At 42.0% G+C, this 17,611-nt stretch overlaps 2 protein-coding genes across 3 annotated transcripts in view; one reads left to right on the forward strand and one right to left on the reverse strand.

Annotated features, from left to right (window-relative positions):
• Positions 1-988: 988 nt before the first annotated feature.
• On the reverse strand, positions 989-4,282 carry nat10 (N-acetyltransferase 10). Its single transcript, XM_053479302.1, has one exon. It carries the CDS (start codon positions 4,165-4,167, stop codon positions 1,087-1,089), a length of 3,081 nt encoding a protein of 1,026 aa, XP_053335277.1. The 5' UTR covers positions 4,168-4,282; the 3' UTR covers positions 989-1,086.
• A 459-nt stretch (positions 4,283-4,741) lies between these two features.
• The window catches only part of lrrc8aa (leucine rich repeat containing 8 VRAC subunit Aa), a 31,122-nt gene continuing 18,252 nt past the window's right edge, over positions 4,742-17,611 (forward strand). Inside the window, exons 1-2 of one of the 2 annotated variants that reach the window (XM_053478847.1) lie at positions 4,745-4,853; positions 5,188-5,326. The gene's annotated coding sequence lies outside the window, so the exon portion shown is untranslated. Of the gene's footprint in view, positions 4,854-5,187; positions 5,327-17,611 lie in introns of both variants that reach the window. The other variant, XM_053478846.1, reaches the window with a different exon arrangement.

The following is a 17,611-nucleotide window of genomic DNA, read 5'->3' on the forward strand; positions in this document are numbered from 1 at the left end:
TGCATTAATGTATATATATATATATATATATAAAATATTTTACAATAACATATGCCTTTTACCACGCAATTTAGATATAAATAACTGTTAGAGAAACGCCCAATGAAACGTTTCGTAATGGTGACGTCATCACTGCTGGACTGGAGGGTTGATTTATCTTAAACAGGAAAGCGTTGCTGCTAACATGGGTTTCTTAAACGTCTTATAATGTGACGTATTTTATTTCTGTGTTCATTTTCTCTTTTTTTCGTCAGTTTATTGCACCTTGTTGAGCATAAAATACAAAATGTCACTGTTGTATCTGGCAAAGACATAAAAACTTTGCTTTTACTTATACTTATTGCACACACACTTCAGATCATTGCTTATCACGTGCATATATATATATACACACACACGCACGTGATAAGCAATAATGCAATGATCTGAAGTGTGTGTGCAATAATAACATTATTAATGGACTTTACCTTCTCTCATTATTAGTTCGCTTCTTTAAATTTATAGCAATTTTCTTCTCATTGTCTTCTGAATCATACTGTACTGGAGATTACTAACTGACTTTCTCCTTCATTTAAAATAAAAAAGCACACAGAAAAAAAGAATGCAATGAAAGCATGCTTTAGTCACTATTAAGGCACAAATCAGACAGACATGTTTTACACTGTATTGTGACTATTTAATTAAATGGCACTTAATTACTGTAAATTTTAGCAGTTACAAAAACATTTGTAATATGAAACAAATCAAAATTGCCCGAGTGCACTCCCTATCGCTCACTCTTCCTCGCTATATCACCAGAGGGAGACAGACATTGCATTTTTTGTACAACTACTTACAGGCAAACTAGAACAAACTAAAGCTTTATTATATTGAATACTGTATATTCTTTAATAAATGTACTGAATTTTGTAAAAAAAAAAAAAAATGCAATACACATCAGTGGGTTTTATGTCTATTTCTGTGTCTGCAGGAAATAAATCCAATGAAATAAAACCAATGAAATTTACTGATTGTTCATTAATGATATATAATAACATATATAATATAAAAAAGAAAAAGAAAAACACAAATAGAAAAACAAGCATCTCAGTATTTTGATTTCTTTCCCATTAGACCTTTTTTCTTGTTATTTTTCTTCATCTTCTTGCCACCTTCCCACTCTTTCTTGTTTTCCACCTCTAATTTACGTTTCTTATCACTCTTGATGCTCACTATTGCTGTTTGTCCAGCTTTCTTCAGCACTTGAGTCCATTCTTCATCATCTCCTCGAATCATGTACTGGGAAAGATCCATATCTTTAATTTTCATCATGTCTTCCTTGTGTTTCTCCTCGAACGCTTTGGCGGCCTCGTCCAATTCTTTGTGCAGCGCCTGAGCAGTCGGTTCCATGTTAATATCTTTGACTGGAGCCATCTCTGCCTCGACTGCCTTCTCCTGGATGGCGGTGAATAACTGCACTACTTTTCGCATGAGTCGGTTAAACAGGCCCATGAGCTGAGAGCCGGGCAGCTTAATCTCTTTCTCTAGATCGTCGATAGATTTGTGCTGCAAACCGAGTCCCAGGAGCAGAGCGGACTGGGCGACAGAAAGCGAGATATCTCCGAGCTGCTTTAGGAAGAACATCCGTGCTATAGCAGGCACCATGTCCATAATCAGGTGGTAGTCAACCATGTTCCGGGAGTACATTTCCAAACGTGACAGATCGTATGGTGTGTATTGCGCTGCTAATTCTGCAGCCGTTAGAGTCGTTGAGTTGTCGTCTTTGATGTTCTTGTTCTGAAGTATGTTTAAGGCTAGTGTAGGGCTAAAACTGCTAAACTGGTAGGACAGCAGAGAAAGGAATCTCCGTCTGAAATCCTTCCAGAATGCTGGCAGCCACTGACTCTGTTCTGCTGAATCTTCAGCGTTCAGTTCCTTCAGCATTACACACGAGTGCTCTCCTGTCAAGTCGTTTGGAGTTTGTCTTAAATACACTGGAACATACCCAGCCTTTTTCCAGAATTTTAGCAACTGTGGGGTGAGGCCATACGAGACCCCCAAGTAGTCCAGTCTTTCTGCAGTCCTCTCATTTAGCTTCAGTAACAGCGGTGGCAGATCGGTTCGCGGAGACACAACCTCTTCTAACAGGCTCATGGCCTCGCTGCTGACAGAGTTGAATGCGACTGGGTTGCCCTGCTTGTCATCCAAGAGAGGAAACTGTCCCTGATAATACTGCTGCAAGAGCTGCAGAGCACGTGTCCCGTAACCCATCCCCTGGTAGTCAGGATTTACTGCGATTCGCACCACCCTTCCACCTGACAGGCTGCCGAATTTAGAATCTTGAAACTGCTCCGATACAGTCCAAGGGATAAGGTCTCCAGAAGCCTTTTTTCCTCTGGACAAGCTGTTGAGGATGGACTGCTGGGAAATCTCGCCCTCCAAACATACCTGTACAACTGCTAGGACCTCTGGCAGAGAGTTGTGTGTTTGTGGAACAGGAGGCAGCAAGCAGAAGAGATGGTGAGCTGGAGCATCCGAGAGTAGCTGTAAGTCATTGGGGGAGTTCTTATAGTGAGAAGCAACATAGAGCGCCATAAGACGTTGCAGGAAGGCTTCAGATGCTTTGTGATAACAGAACAGGGTGTCACGGTTCACGTAATACAGATCGCATGTTTCGGGCAAAGGACAGCCCGAAATGATGCGCGGCACGCTCAAGCAGTCGAGACACAGGAGTTCGTTCAGCCATTTTTCTACAGGATCTCCCTGAGCGTACCGAATAGACTCTTGGAGAGAAACCTCATGGAGTGATCGTGCTGAAGCCAGCCTGGCTGTGCTCGTGGTTTTGTTTTCAGCAGAGAGGTTCTGCTGGCTGTCTGCGCTTTGCTGCCGCAGCTGCTGGATCAGTTTAAGAGAAAGTGAGCGCCCCGTGCCTTCATACCCATTGATTGTAGAAGCCATAAACACAAGATACGGCCCAAGCAGATTTTTCACCAGCGGCAAAGGGATAGCAGCAGCCTCATCGATAACCACCAGCTCTGCCTGACCCAGCTTCACAGCATCGCCGGGGTGGATGTACTGAATGGTCTGGCGATGTTCCTTAAAGATGTTAACTCTGACCACAGCTTTATTAAACTCAGGATTCAACGATTGGACAATTTCATAATCCAGATGTTCCTGGTAGTGTAGCAAATCCAAGCCTTTGAATACGAACTCGAATAGCGTGTGCAAATTGTCCGGGCTGGGCGAAGTAACAAATATGTTGGAATAGCCAAACGAGACCGCACCGGCGATAGATAAGCCGAGCGCCGCGGACTTTCCACGTCCTCTAGCAGCGGTCAGAGCTACTGTGCTCCTTAGAGTCTTTTCTGAAATGGCTTCGATGAACTTTAACACGGCTTTCGCCTGATCCATGGTTTTACAGCAGTCCATTAAGGCACCGACGACCTGCGTGTCCTGCATCGACTCTTTCAGGTCCTTCAGTTCCTGCTCCTGTGGCAGCAGAGCATCGTCCTGCGATTTAGCCGGCACGGGTTTGATGTTGGCATTGTGTTTGGAGATGGGCAGAACGTTGAGTTGATCATCGGTTACGATGCAGGTCTTGCAGGAGGAGAGCGACAGTATGAATCTTTCGTTGAACCGTCCTATGACATCCTGGTGCGCCTCTGTCCTGTAGCGGGAATGGACATCCATTGCCATGGTGTACAGCTGCTTGAGTGACTTCATGGTCCTCAGTAGGATGACCACAATCCCACCACCTTCTACTGTTTCAACTGTTCGAGCCAGGAGGTTTGGGGTTAGAGCCTCGAAGTCCTGCAGCACACACATGCCATACGTGTTGCCCAGAATTTTGTGAGTTTCATTGTAGTAACAGTACCGGATGTTGGTTGCGGCGATAAAAAGCTCAAACGGGTCGTCCTGCTTTAGGTTCAGGGTACCTGTTTTGATTTTTTTCTGTAGCTGCCGCATGCGTTTCTTGCGGTTACTGCTGAAGCCGAGCTCGTTCTTGTAACACCACAGCACCGATGGTCGCGCTCGCACCGCGGCCTTGGACAGCATGTGGTGCAGAATCACAACCTGGTCTCTGCCCTGATCGCCGACTATAACAAACATTGTCCGATGCCGCTGAGTCACTCCGTTCTCGATCTGTACGCGGATACGATTATCCACCTTCTTCCGGTAGGTCGCCATGTTCGCTCAGCGTGAAGAAGAAAAAAAAAACGTTTCTCCCAAAATGATAATCTCTCCGGTTTAATTTCACACACCGCAAACACGTTCACATGGACAGATACAACATGGAACACGTGCTTCCTGCTTCCTTTCGCGTCATATCGCGAGATCGGGCGAGATTTTAGACATCCGCGGTGCGCCTGCGCTTTACTCTGCGCATGCGTCAACATATCAGCGGCCCTTTTTAAGCAGCAATATTTTTTTTATTGGTATTAATAACAAGAATAGGAAAAAATATATACAACATATACAAGGTTCATGGGTAAAACCTGAATTATATAATCAACTATACGCAGTTAACGGAGCAAAACAGTATAAGAAAACTTAACAAAAATGAGGTAAATAAATAAAAAGTAATAGACAAAATAAACAAACAAGCAAATGTTTATTTTAAGCATTGATTGCGTTTATTATTATTGTTATTATTATAATTATTGTTTATTTATTAATACCGTTTTTAAAGGAGTGAAAGAAATAAGAAAGAAATAAAATATCACGAGTTCGTTAGGAGCTGACGCAATTTCCGGGGCGTGACTTATCCTGCGTTCCTCAGCACTCGGGTTGCTGGAGTAGAGAAGCCGCTGGTATCCACGCTGCGGCTCAGCGGGAAATGTGTCGACTACAGAAACAAGACAGACGCAAAAACGGTGAGTGTGACAAAGAACTGTATTTGGCGACTCTCATTATTTTCACACAAACTCAGTTTTAAAAGCTTTTGTTGGTTGGGAAAAGTGTAAATAGATGTGAAAACAAACAAACAGCCGCCGGCCGAATCCTTAACTGCTGCCTGGATACCAAACCTGTGTGAATATATATATGAACTATATAACACACACTCACTCTCTCACTGTAATGTAACTTTAATGATCTAAAATGATGAAAACGTGTCCTAAAGCATGTAGAGTTATTTAGGGCTGCGTTTAGTACTGCTTACTGTAAGCATAATAATAAGTAGTGGTGGTGTTTGTGTGTGTTTTCTAGTATAAATGTGTGTCCTGTGGGAGCCGTTTGGGGTTCAGCGTCCTAATCCTGTAGTGACTAACTGTGCTGTAGGGTGTCAAATACTGCCTTGTGCACCCTACGTAGTGCGCTATACGTCTACCAGGGAGCCATTTGGCAGGTATCCTCTTACTGTATAAAAATATGGTGTATAAGTAAAATATTGTCTTAAAGTGTCGACCATCAGGGGGACGTGTAGAATTAATCCCCTTATTGCATTAATTGTGCTATAGGGTTTGAATAAGGGGCTTATTTACCCTACATAGTGCACTATATGTCCATCAGAGAGCTATTTGACATTCATCCTTTTTACCTAATAAACTAATGCTATAGGATTTTAAATAGTGACTTATACACCCTAATTATTGCACCCATATTCATTTAGCATTTATCTGCTTATTGCAATAATTGTAAAATATTGAAATAAACTCATGCAACCTATGTAGTGCTCTATACGCTACGTACAACAAGGAAACATTTTCCCCATATTGAATTAATTATGCATTTAACATTTGGCCCCTTAGTGCTTAATTGTACTATAGGATGTGAAATAGTGACTCATGCACCCCATGTAGTGCACTTAACTCTACATCCAACAGGGAGCCATTTGGCATCTATCCCCTTATTACATTAATTATGCTATAGAGTATGAATTAGGGGCGTATGCACACTAAATAGTTTATGTCTACCTGGAAGCCCTTTGACATGTTATCTCTTACTGTCTAAAAATTGTGCTATAAGATGTGAAATAGTGCCTTATAGTGGACCTTATTCTGTCCAAAAGAAAGAGATTAGGCATTTATCCATTTATTGCATCAATTATGTTATATGGTAAGAAAGAGGTGCTTATACACTCAACATAGTGCACTATATATCTAATAGGGAGCCATTTCTTGTTTATTCTCTTACTCATTACATAATTGCATTGTAAACTCTGAAACAATGACTAAGGCACCCTGCATAGTGTACTATATGTCTTGCATTAAGGCTTTTTTGTATTTAGTTAGGTTTATATAGGTATAAAATAGTGGTTTATGCTCCCCATGTAGTCATTATAAGAGCCGTTTGGCTTTTACCCCCTTGATCATTACATAATAGTGCTATATGGTGTGATATAATGAAATATCTCCCATACTTAGTGCATTTACGCCCTTACTCACTACATGGTTGTGCTGTATGATGTGAAATAGTGACTTGTGCACCTTCCATACTGCAGATGTGTCCAACAGGAAACAAGCTGTGGTTCAGTTTACTATGCTTAATGGAAGTTCTATTAGTAGTGAGCTGTTGTACGTCCTGTGTAAAGCTGTTTGGGATTTACCCTGTTGATCACTACAGAATATGCATACTCTATGGGATGAAAAAGTGGCTTCTGAACCTTTCATAAAGCACTTACTGGAACCATTAGGCATTCAGCATTCCCCATACCCTCAAAATAATTGTGCTGTTGGGTAAGAAATGGTGCCTTCTGATGCTTGTGTAGTGCACCCTCTGTCCAGGAGGCATTTCTGCTTGCTGATCCATACAGTATCTGCAGATGCACTGTGACTGTGTATAATTTGAGAATGTATGTAGGTTATGTAAGACTGTACACCTTCCTATTGCTTCAGGTACATTCTGGGCTTTTACTGAGAGAAAAGTGAGAGAGAGAAAAAAGTTTTTGCATTATGTCCAACCCATACATGTTCTCTTTGGGAATCCCTATGAATATAAATATTCCTTTAAATGCTTCCGATCAGTGAATGAATTACTGACTACACAGCTGCACGCTTTAGTGCCCATCTGATCGACACGATTACGTTCTCATTAGCGCTCATGATTTGAATCAGGTCCATCAGAGCTGGAGAGAAAAATTTTCCATGTAGCTTCTGCATTTTTTTACGTACACTCACACTGAGAAATGGCACTCGGAATACGATCCCGTCAGCGTTGTCGGTCGAGCACAGCACAGTGTGGCCTTTGCACGTTTAATGGTTGATGTGGTTGGTTGGGGCGTTTGCGGTTTCGAGCAAGTTAATGTGTGAAGTACTTACAAATTCTTATGTCATCCAGGAGGACATAACATCAGATTGCATTCCCTCTCAGTAAATGCCATGCTTTGGTTTTGGTCACTGAATGCAGCTTTGTTACACTTTGGACCAATACAGAAGACAAAACTGTTGCTCTGACTGAAACCAAATACAGTGCCTGATTTTTACCAGTTTTTACTTTTTCACGTAGGACCAGGCAGGTTTGGACAGCTTTTCTCCCCCTATATAAATTAAATCATCATTTAAAAACTGTTTTATATTTACTTGGGTTATCTTTGTATAAAATAAAAATTAGTTTGATGACCTGAATCACTTAAGTGTGACAAATATCTAAAAAAATAAAAAATAAAATCAGGAATAATTTAGGGCAAATATTTTTACACTGTACTGTATACACACCGATCAGCCATAACATTATGACTGGTGAATATGAATAGTGTTGCTTATCTCATTACAATAGCACCTGGAAGATTTTGTCAGTGGACCTGTGTAGGAAACAGAAAAATTGTGCAAGTTTAATTATTTGAGTAGTTTTAATAAAGACAACTTGTGAAGGCCAGAAGACTGGGTCAGATCAACTCCAAAACCGCTGCTGTTGGATGTTCCCGGTTTGCAGTGGTCAGGACCTACGATAAGTGGTCCAAAGAAGGAAAGCAAGAGAACTCGCGACAGTGTCATGAGTGGGCAAGTCGACTTACTCGATACTCCGGTGATCGTAATGTTATGGGCGATAGGTATGTGTATATATACACACACACCTTCACCTTGAATAGCACCTATTTTTTATTTATTTTTTTAAATACTTGCACGTTCATGCAGCTATGCAGTTAACCGTGTCATGTTGCAGAAGAACAACGCGCACACTCAGTGAAGCTACACCCGTATCAGCAAACTGAAATCACAAACCGCTGAGGAAGGATTTTCACAAACTGGAGTTTCTAGGTGTGAGAACTGACATAAAAAAATATTTTCCTGTGAACAGGAATGCCTTGCTGATGAGATATATCTCGTATACCAGGCTGGTCTGAACTGAGTGCAGTAACTCGAAGGACTCTTTACAACCATGGTGAGCTGAAAAGCATCTCCGAATGCACCGCACCTTGAAGTTTGTAGAGCTTGCACACACAGGTTAGGGGTGGCGATATGATATACAAATCACATCACAGCTAATGCAGGGCAGCTATATTGTGATATATGCAGCTCGGTTTGTAAATATGTTCATTACTGGCTTTTACAAAGCGCCTATTGTGGAAGGATTTCAGAATGTTATGATGGCACAATATCAAAATCGGATCTTTTCACGTCCCTCGGGTCCTGACCTGAGTTTTCCAAAACAATTGCACCGTAAAAGACGCTGAGCAACACGTTAAACGCTCTAACGTCTATCAGATAAAATGTTATTTGTAGGTATTTTTTAGGGAGAAAGGAACCTTCGCCCTGATTGTGTTGATAAGATTTGTATGTCCTGGTCAATACAGAGGATGAGTAGAAAACCCTGGAGCCTTTGTCATCTCTCTGCCCACCTCCATGCTAATTACTGTAATATGATACACATGAAGTCAGTAAGAAAAAATAAAAGACAAGCCGTGGTTTTGCTCTGTTTTGATACAGATGGCAGAAGTTAGGCAGAAGGTACGATGTTGACACACTCGGCGAGAGTACTGTTGTGGGATCGTTTTAGTTGTTATTACTGGACACATGGATGATTTGTGTTGATTCATCCTGTAACTCTATCCGTGGAATGTCTGATTTTGACTTGCGTTAAGTCTTTTGTCGCACTGTAAACATGTGGTAAAGTCACACATACCACAGATTAAGTGTCTCCTCTAATCTGATTAGTTAGAATACTTTGTGTCAGCACACCTTTTAGTTTTTTATCCCTTGTATTTGCTGGCATGATATCGTAACTCGTCCTTTTACACCAGACGAACACGTGTTATTGTATCTTGCATCTGTCTGCTGTATATAGTTTGCTCATCATTTACTCGGCATTTTCAAACTTTGAAGCCAAACGACAAAACCACAAGCAAGACGAACAGCAAAAAGGGGGAACAAGCAGAATCACTTAAGATTAACAGTTTTTTTTTTTTTTTTTACACACTGATTCTCTAAAAGGCATGCTTCAGCCTGTGTGTGTGCGCGCGCACTCTCATGATAACCAATTACGTGGTTGTTCGAACGCTTGAATCATCAATCAGTGTGCACAGCAATGATGCATTTTACCTCCGGCCACAAAATCCTTACTTAACCCACGCATACACAAACATGACACAATGGTATGCTTCCTCAGGCTTTTAAAACGGAGATATCACTCTTATGTTGATCACACTCGCACGCACACACACAGGTTTAAAATAACATCTCCCTGAATGCGGCCATCGACCTCTGATTGTACGGAGTCATATTCAGACTTCTTCCCCTGCATGAATGTGAAACTCAACTTAAGAAACGATTACTCAGCTCACATGTTTTTGTGTGCATGCAAGAACAATTAGTCTACCAGTTGTATGAATTTTAGATGTAGGTGCTACAAAGTTTTTTTTTTTTTTTTTTTTTTTTTTCACTCCAGTGCAAGTAAAAAACAAGACCTGGGCCAAACTGGATCCAGTAAGACGTGAGGTTGATTAGGTTGTAATCTCTGTCTCAGGTACTCCACCCACAGCCTGCAAAGCATTCAACACTCAGGATGTTTTCACACTGGGCGTGATTGCTTCTTATTCTGCCCGGGGATGATTGCTCTCCCGCTCCCATCTCTTCCGCTGGCAAGCGTTCACATGAGTATTGTTGTTTCGTACGCTTGTATAATCGTACTCCGATACAGCAGGTGGCAGCATTCACCTGGTTGTGTTGTGACCTGGGTTAGACAAGAGTACAAGGAACCCCACTCTACCTCATCAGTTGTGGGTGTGTAGTTCAGAGTACGAGATCGACACGTGACTATATCGAAAGAGATGGACGCCGTCCATGATATCGAGTTTTAAACTGCGGTCCACTACCGTTACCGTTCAGTTCATCCCCGGATACACGGAACCTTTACTGGTGGACTTGATCACGGTGCATTGATTCGTGCCCAGGCATGACACGCAAACATTTGGGGTCAAGTACACTCAGGTCTGTTCTATTCTATTAAATTAAATTAAATTTTTTTATATAGTGCTTTTAACAATGGTCATTGTCTCAAAGCAGCTTCACAAAAATGAAAGAAATTCATAAAAAATATTAATAATAATAAAACTAATAAATTGTGTATGTGTAAGAAAAATATGTCTAGATAATAATGAGATGAATGAATGAAATGTCTCTGATGAGCAAGCCAAGGGTGACGGCGACAATGGCAAGGGAAAAACTCCCTGAGATGGCAATAGGAAGAAACCTTGGGAGGAACCAGACTCAACAGGGAACCCATCCTTATTTGGGTGATAACAGATAGAGATGATATAATATGTGTGTTATGCAGCTGAAAGTACAATATAACAGAAGTTCTTTGTATTAACATGAAGTCCAGTTCAGCATAGGGATGAGTTAGTAGGTGCAGAGGGCAGATGGGGTCTGGATCACTGGGAGCACAGGAGCAGGATGTGTAGCTCCACCCATCATAAAGCAGAATCCAGCAGAAGCTGGTCCTTCTCTGGATGCCTCAGGATCCACACAGGGTTGGCCTTTGTCTACTGAAGCTGCTACAATCTCCAGATGCCTCGGGATGGGTAGAAAAGTACAGAACAGATTGAGAGAATTAGCGTAGTTGCCATTCAGGATAGATGTACTGAAGTATGAAGTTATGGGATGAGTTACGCATATGCCAGATTAAAGAGATGCGTCTTGAGTCTACTTTTAAACTGGGAAACTGTGTCTGAGCCCCGAACACTGTCTGAAAGGCTATTCCAAAGCTTTGCAGCTAAATATGGAAATGCCCTACCCCCTTTTGTAGATTTTGAAATTCTGGGAATTACAAGAAGCTCAGAGTTTTGTGATCTTAAGGAGCGTGGTGGATTATAGCGTATCAGAAGACTGGTTAGGTATGTGGGAGCTAAACCATTTAAAGCCTTGTATGTAAGTAATACTATTTTGTAATTAATTCTAAACTGAACAGGTAGCCAGTGCAGGGATGATAATATTGGGGTTATATGATCATATTTTCTGGATCTAGTGAGAACCCTGGTATGTAGTGTGAAACCACCCTGATTGTTCACTTAACTGGCTGCAAGCTAGATTGGTTATGCACATGTTTGTGCACCGTCACAGAGAAGGTTTGTTTTTCCTCTTCTTGTGAAACATGCATGACAACATGTGTTGGTAAAGTTCCCCTCCAATTAAAACAAGTCTTTCAAAGTTTTTTGGTCCCTTTTTTTTTTCATGGGTGCCAGCGTAATAGTATATGATCTTGTTCTCCTTTTTTTTTTTTCTCACTTTGTTAGGGGTCATCGTAGTAGCTCATCTGCTCCTATCATGATTCTTATGTGTGTCAAAATGTATTTATTTTTTATTTAATTTACTTTTATTCTTGTGTAGCTGGTCAAATGTTGCAGATTCTCTACAATATATATAAAATCAGGATAGAGTTCTATAGATTCAGGATATTTTTAAATCGTGATACTAACAGCTTCGCAATACAAATCAGTTCAACACCTAGGTATCGTGATAACCTTTGTATCGGGTGATTCCTGGTGATATTACCGTTTTATTTGGTAGGAAGCCGGGATCCGAACGCAGGCTCACTCACAATACAGCACCTGTGGAGCAGCTGAGGTCCTGGGCCTTGATCAAGGGCTCAACCGAGCAACAACTTGGTGGAACTGGGGTTCGAACCACAGACCTTCTAAACAGTAACCCAGAGCCTTAACTCACTGAGCCAGCTGGGAGGACAATCATTTGATAAACCAGACTTTACTTATCTAAAATCCAGCTAGCGCCCTCTTCGACTGACACATGAACTGAGGAACCGAAAGTGGGCTGTTTTTTAGTCTCTTGGTTTTTCTTGGCAGCGAAGCGGTATGGCAAGCACCAGCCTTGAGTGGGAGCCAAATGACATCAGTTGTTTGTGTTGTGTCTAATGTATAAAATACAGCATTTTCAAACATAGTTATCTGCAAAAATATGCTGAGATGAAGTCAGCACATCTGGGGGAAATGCAGTAGTACATTTTAAATGGTTTAATTTATTATTGCCAATTAAATGATTAATAAATAATCATTAACATCTCTAGTGTCTGTGGTGTCGTGGCCTGGGTTCAAGCTCCAATATTGGCCAGGTTCCATCATTGGGCCCTGGGTCAGCGGTCAGGGAACAGACAGTGCTAACTGGCCCTACACTCTGACCCTGATAAAAAAAAAAAGAAAAAAAAAAAAAACTTGCTGTACTGGAACATGCCACAAATAAATAATGGCTTTCTTTAATGAATAATACTGACGTGGCTTAAATGCACAATCGGCTGTTGTGCTTTAGTCAAACGTTTAACAGCGAGTCGATCCGAAAGTAAAAAGTATGAATCTGGAACATCTGGTCCTTTCTGGTCCTGAACTAATCCTGAATGGTTAAACATTTAAAGGTGAACTGCTCATCACCACTAAGAATAGTATACTGTTATAATGTTGTAATGTGTGGGGGGTTTTTTGTTTTGTTTTTTTTAAGTCAAGCACGTGTGTTAAGGAAGCAGCAGGTAGGAACAGGGTGTCCTTGAAGAGTCCAGAGACAGATCAGACAACAGGCCTTTTGTGTGTGTAGAGTATATGTGAAGAAAATGGTGAGTGAACGAGGCAGACAAATGGTGTGTGTGTTGGGGTGTTTCATGGACCTGAAGTACAGAAAGGAGAGAATGATGAGCGTTAAAATTCAGTGATGTTAAAGAGAACTCATCAGCCGTGTCTTTCCGTTTCCCCAGCTGAATTCGTTCCAGTTAACCAACACACACACACACACACACGTGCGCGTTGCGGTTCGTTGTGAACATGTTGCTCGGCAGAAGGTCCATTAGCTTGTGCGACAGGAAAAGACCCGGCGTGTCACACGGCCATCATCAGACTGTGTGTGGGCGGAGCATCTGAGACTGACTTAAAGAAGACAGACAGACAGGAATGTCCTCAAACAAAGCAGCCCCTTTTACTGCAGTGTGAAGCCTTCTGTGCATCTGCACGCGTCTTGCCACCCCCCCCTTCCACACACACGCGCGCGCGCGCGTGCGTGCGTGTGTGTGTGCGTGTGTGTGTGGTGAAGGATTGTGCACCGAATGCTGCAAGAGTCACCCAAGGGTGTGTGTATGAGCGTGATGAGGAAACATTTGGAGTACTTGGTATGCGTTTCTATGGGGTCTGGAGGGACAGACAGGTAGACAAATAGATAGATAGAGGCTTCAACAAAGGGGAGATAAACAGAGGGATGAGGGGAGATGGACAGCATGCAAGAAAGACAGGTAGAGGGGCATAGGGAGGTAAAAAGAGAGACTGACAGGATGGGACGGAGGTCGACAGGTGGCCGAGAGGATGAGAGAGAACTGGAAAGAAGGAGAGACAGACAGGAAGAGATAAAGGGAAAGACAGACCATGGTCTTGAGGGAGAAACAAATAAAAGGGGGAAAGGAAGAATTAGATGTAGAGCAAAGAACAGGGGCACTAAGAGTTATAGAGAGAAACAGACAGGAAGAGATGAAGGGAATGAGTGATGAATAGACCGGGACCAAGATTGAGAAACAGATAGAAAGAGAGGGGAAGAAACAGATAAACAGAGTCTGAGAGAGACTGAGCTGTAGAAAGAAGAAGAGAGACAGGGGGAGAGAGACTGAGATATACAGACAGGTGGAAACTGGCAGAAAACAGACGGAGCGAGAGAGAGACAGGTGGCAGAGACTGAAAGATAGACAGAGAGGAAGAGAAAATAGCAGACAAAGACAGACACGTGCACACAGTCGGACAAGAGATGAAACAAACACATGGATGTGCATTATTTCTTATACACTTTGTAAGCCAAGTTAAAACACACACACGCGCGCGCACACACGCACACACACAAATACTACTACCAGTAAAGAACTAAGTGGAGTTGAATTGAATTAAACTAAGAAGCAGAGTGAAGTGGAACATGGGAACAGCAGTGAGGCTACAGAGAGAGGTTTGTATGCATAGTGGTGTGTGTGTGTGTGGGCGTGCCTGTTTACTGGATACCCACCCCAAATAGTGTGATTAGCCTGCAGTTGTGCTGGGAAAGGAACCGCCCAGAGACTGAACACACACACACACACACACACAAATGGATGCAGACGAGCGAGTAAATTAGGCAGAGAGAGAAGAGACTTTGTGAAATGGTGTCTGTCCCCCGACAAGATGTTTCTCATGTGCACACACACACACACACACACACACAGTGTCTCGTTTGTTCACTGGGATTTGAACAGAAATGCCCCGAGGTGTGTTTCCTGCTAACGTGTAGCAATGGAACTGCACACAGCAGTCACACCAACGGCCCCTCTCCCCATGTCTCTCCATGTTAGCAGCATTCCCAGTTTGGAATTAAAGGCATGCTTTACCTCATAATCAGGATGGTGAATGTGTGTGTGGGCGCGTGGGATAATAGTGGTGCAGGAGTTGGCTTAGGGACGTCATTTTGTCTGCTCTGACTCATTTTTTCTGACCCCCATGATCTCATCCACATTCTCACACACTCGACATCTCAACTGGAAGAAACGTCACTCCTTCTGTAAATTCCCACTTCCTCTTTCTTCTTTTCCTGTAATTTTTTTTTTCCTTTTGACAACTTAATTTTTCACCATATTTCACTGTTTGTTAGTCAGATCAAAATGTTCTCATTTTCAGTTTTTTTTTTTTTTTTTACTTTTGTCTTTTGTTCTTTTGTTTTCTCCTCCTGATCTTAACCCATGGCCGGACCGAATGCATGTATACGGGTCTTGACGAACGTCTATCGAAGGGGCCGACCAAAATAATCGTGAGAGAAGCACTCACTCTATCAGCACAAGTCTCAACACCGATGACGCTCCTACCGCCTGTGACCCCGGGCGCTAAGTGGTGTGATGGTGCGTGGGATGGCATGCTCGTCTTCTCTTGTTATGCGAAGGGACGAGCTGCAGGGACATTATAATGGGGCAGGGGCTCAAGTGAGAAAAAGTTCACTGTATAGATTTTTTATTTATTCATTTTTAGACAAAACATGAAATGTATTGGCACACATCTGGCTCACTTACCAAATTTTTTCACTCACCCAGTTGTTAAATTTTTTAACAAATGTGTACAAAATAATCAGTTCACAGTTAGCATTTACTAATTGTAATCACAAGAACAGGCAACAACAAAGGAAACTAAGCCACAATGTGTTACACTCCAGTGCAAAGATTTTTTCCCCTATATATTATATATACCTAACTAATTATTAATTACACATAAACTTATTTTTAAAAAAACAAAAAGGAATTCCCAGAAAAAGGGCACTTTCTCTTGGGGAAGAAAAAGAGCAGATACTCAAGCCCCCTGTGGTGTGTGTGTGTGTGTGCACGTGTCTGACTGGTTGAGGCGTTTGAGATCATATATATACGGAAGAGGGTAGATGGCGCTTGCCTACCGGTCACATGACAATCTCCGGCTTAAGTGTCAAAAAACGCACTGGCTCCAAAAGTGACTCAATCCCCTTAGACTCTCATTTTAAAATGATTTTTAAAAAACATGTGCAGCCTAAAGTCAGCAGTTTGAATTATTTTAAGCTATGAAATGATACATAATTAGGGTGTGGCCAGATGACGTGGATGACGGAACGTTAACATGTAACCTTATCCACCTTAACGTTTTAGATAAGCTAAGAAGGCTAGGTAATTTATCCTAGGTAAGTAGGCGTGTCCCAACCAACAGCCAGGTGCTGTTCGTCTTGCCCATTTCCCCATTTATGGATTAACCTATGTGTAGGTGAGGTCAGCTCCTGCCAAGATGCTGAAGACCACAGCTCCTCAAGAAACCTATGAATATTGATGCAGAAGGTTCATCCAGTTTTTATCCCGTCTGTGCTGCCTGTGTGTGTGTATGTGTGTTCCACTTTCCCATGACAGGTGTACAGTTTGGCTTCATGTGTCTCTACAGGAGCACATGCTCATCCCACCTTTCCCAGTGGGTGGCATGGTGATTTGGTTAATTGCGTCTGATTTTTAAATTATTAGTTGCATGTGTGTGTGCGTGCATGTGTGTGGAACAACTCCAATTCCTTTCACCAGAAACAGAAGCAGATCAATTTTTTTGTGCAGTCTTGTTTACACCTTGGGAGTCCTGCCCCACCCCGAACTCCTCGTGGACCTGTTAAGTCATTGTTTTGAAGGCTTTATTCGACACTCTTTGTTTCTACTGACCTTCATATTTATGCTTATGATAATCTTTTGGTTTCCTCTCTTTCACTGCGTTCAGTCCCTTACTTAATCTAAACGACTCATGTCTTCCTTCTACTGTTACAGATCTGTTTCCCTTTCACGATTCTACAGCATCACGTCTATCGTTGTGTGCGTGGCCTGTCTTCGTTGTGTCTGATGTGTTTTCCCAAGCAGTCCATCAAGTAAAGCATTCATTTAGAGGAAGCGGTGTATTTGAATGAGATTGCGCGCACACACAGTCACACACTTTTGTCTGGGATGAATCAGACTGTGGGCAGCTGCAAGTAATTTGCACGCTTCAATCTGGCAACTAGACTGCAGGGCAGAAATAGCTGTATGTGTAACTGCCTTCGCTTGTTCCAGTTAATGGCTAGTTATAGTTCATCGGAAATCGCTTCCGAGAGCTGACCGAGACCGACTTCGAAGAGCTGCAGACTTTAATAGGAGGATCTTTACTACCCGTCCCCTTGTTTGATGAACAGTTAATGTTTTCGCTTGTAAATAAATGATGAGGATGTGGAAATTTTCCTCAAGCTGATAACGATTACACAGAATCTTATTATCCAATCAATTACCTTTAGTTTGTAAACATGATTCAAGGATTTTAAACGTTTCTTAGCGGGATTTAAATCTTCTCCAACATGTCCCTTATTACAGTTTAGACCTGAGTCAAGAACTGCATTTATAATTGTCTAAAATTAAGCATATGTCGGCGTTTAAGTCATACCAGGACGTCATTGTGCAGGAGCACAGAACACAATTATGAGCGTAAAATCTCACTTTATTCTCTATATAATCCCCTCCTACAGTAATACACTTATCCCAGCGTTTCAATAGTGCTTGGATAAAAGCAAGGTAGAACGTTTTCTCAGTACGCTGGAGACATGATCAGACTGCGTGCTTCACATCTGAAACACCGGCCTCCCAGGAGCTCCTTAAATGGCCCAAACATGTGGAATTGGTTTGGAGTAAGGTCAGGACTCGCGTGTACAGTTCCCGCTCAATATGCTTCTCCTCTGCAAGT

This window comes from Clarias gariepinus, chromosome 19, assembly GCF_024256425.1.
Source record: "Clarias gariepinus isolate MV-2021 ecotype Netherlands chromosome 19, CGAR_prim_01v2, whole genome shotgun sequence".
Classification (NCBI taxonomy): domain Eukaryota; kingdom Metazoa; phylum Chordata; class Actinopteri; order Siluriformes; family Clariidae; genus Clarias; species Clarias gariepinus.

What these genes read in the sequence shown, in the direction of transcription:
- nat10 (XM_053479302.1), bottom strand. Translation starts at nt 4,167, where the DNA reads ATGGCGACCTACCGGAAGAAGGTGGATAATCGTATCCGCGTACAGATC.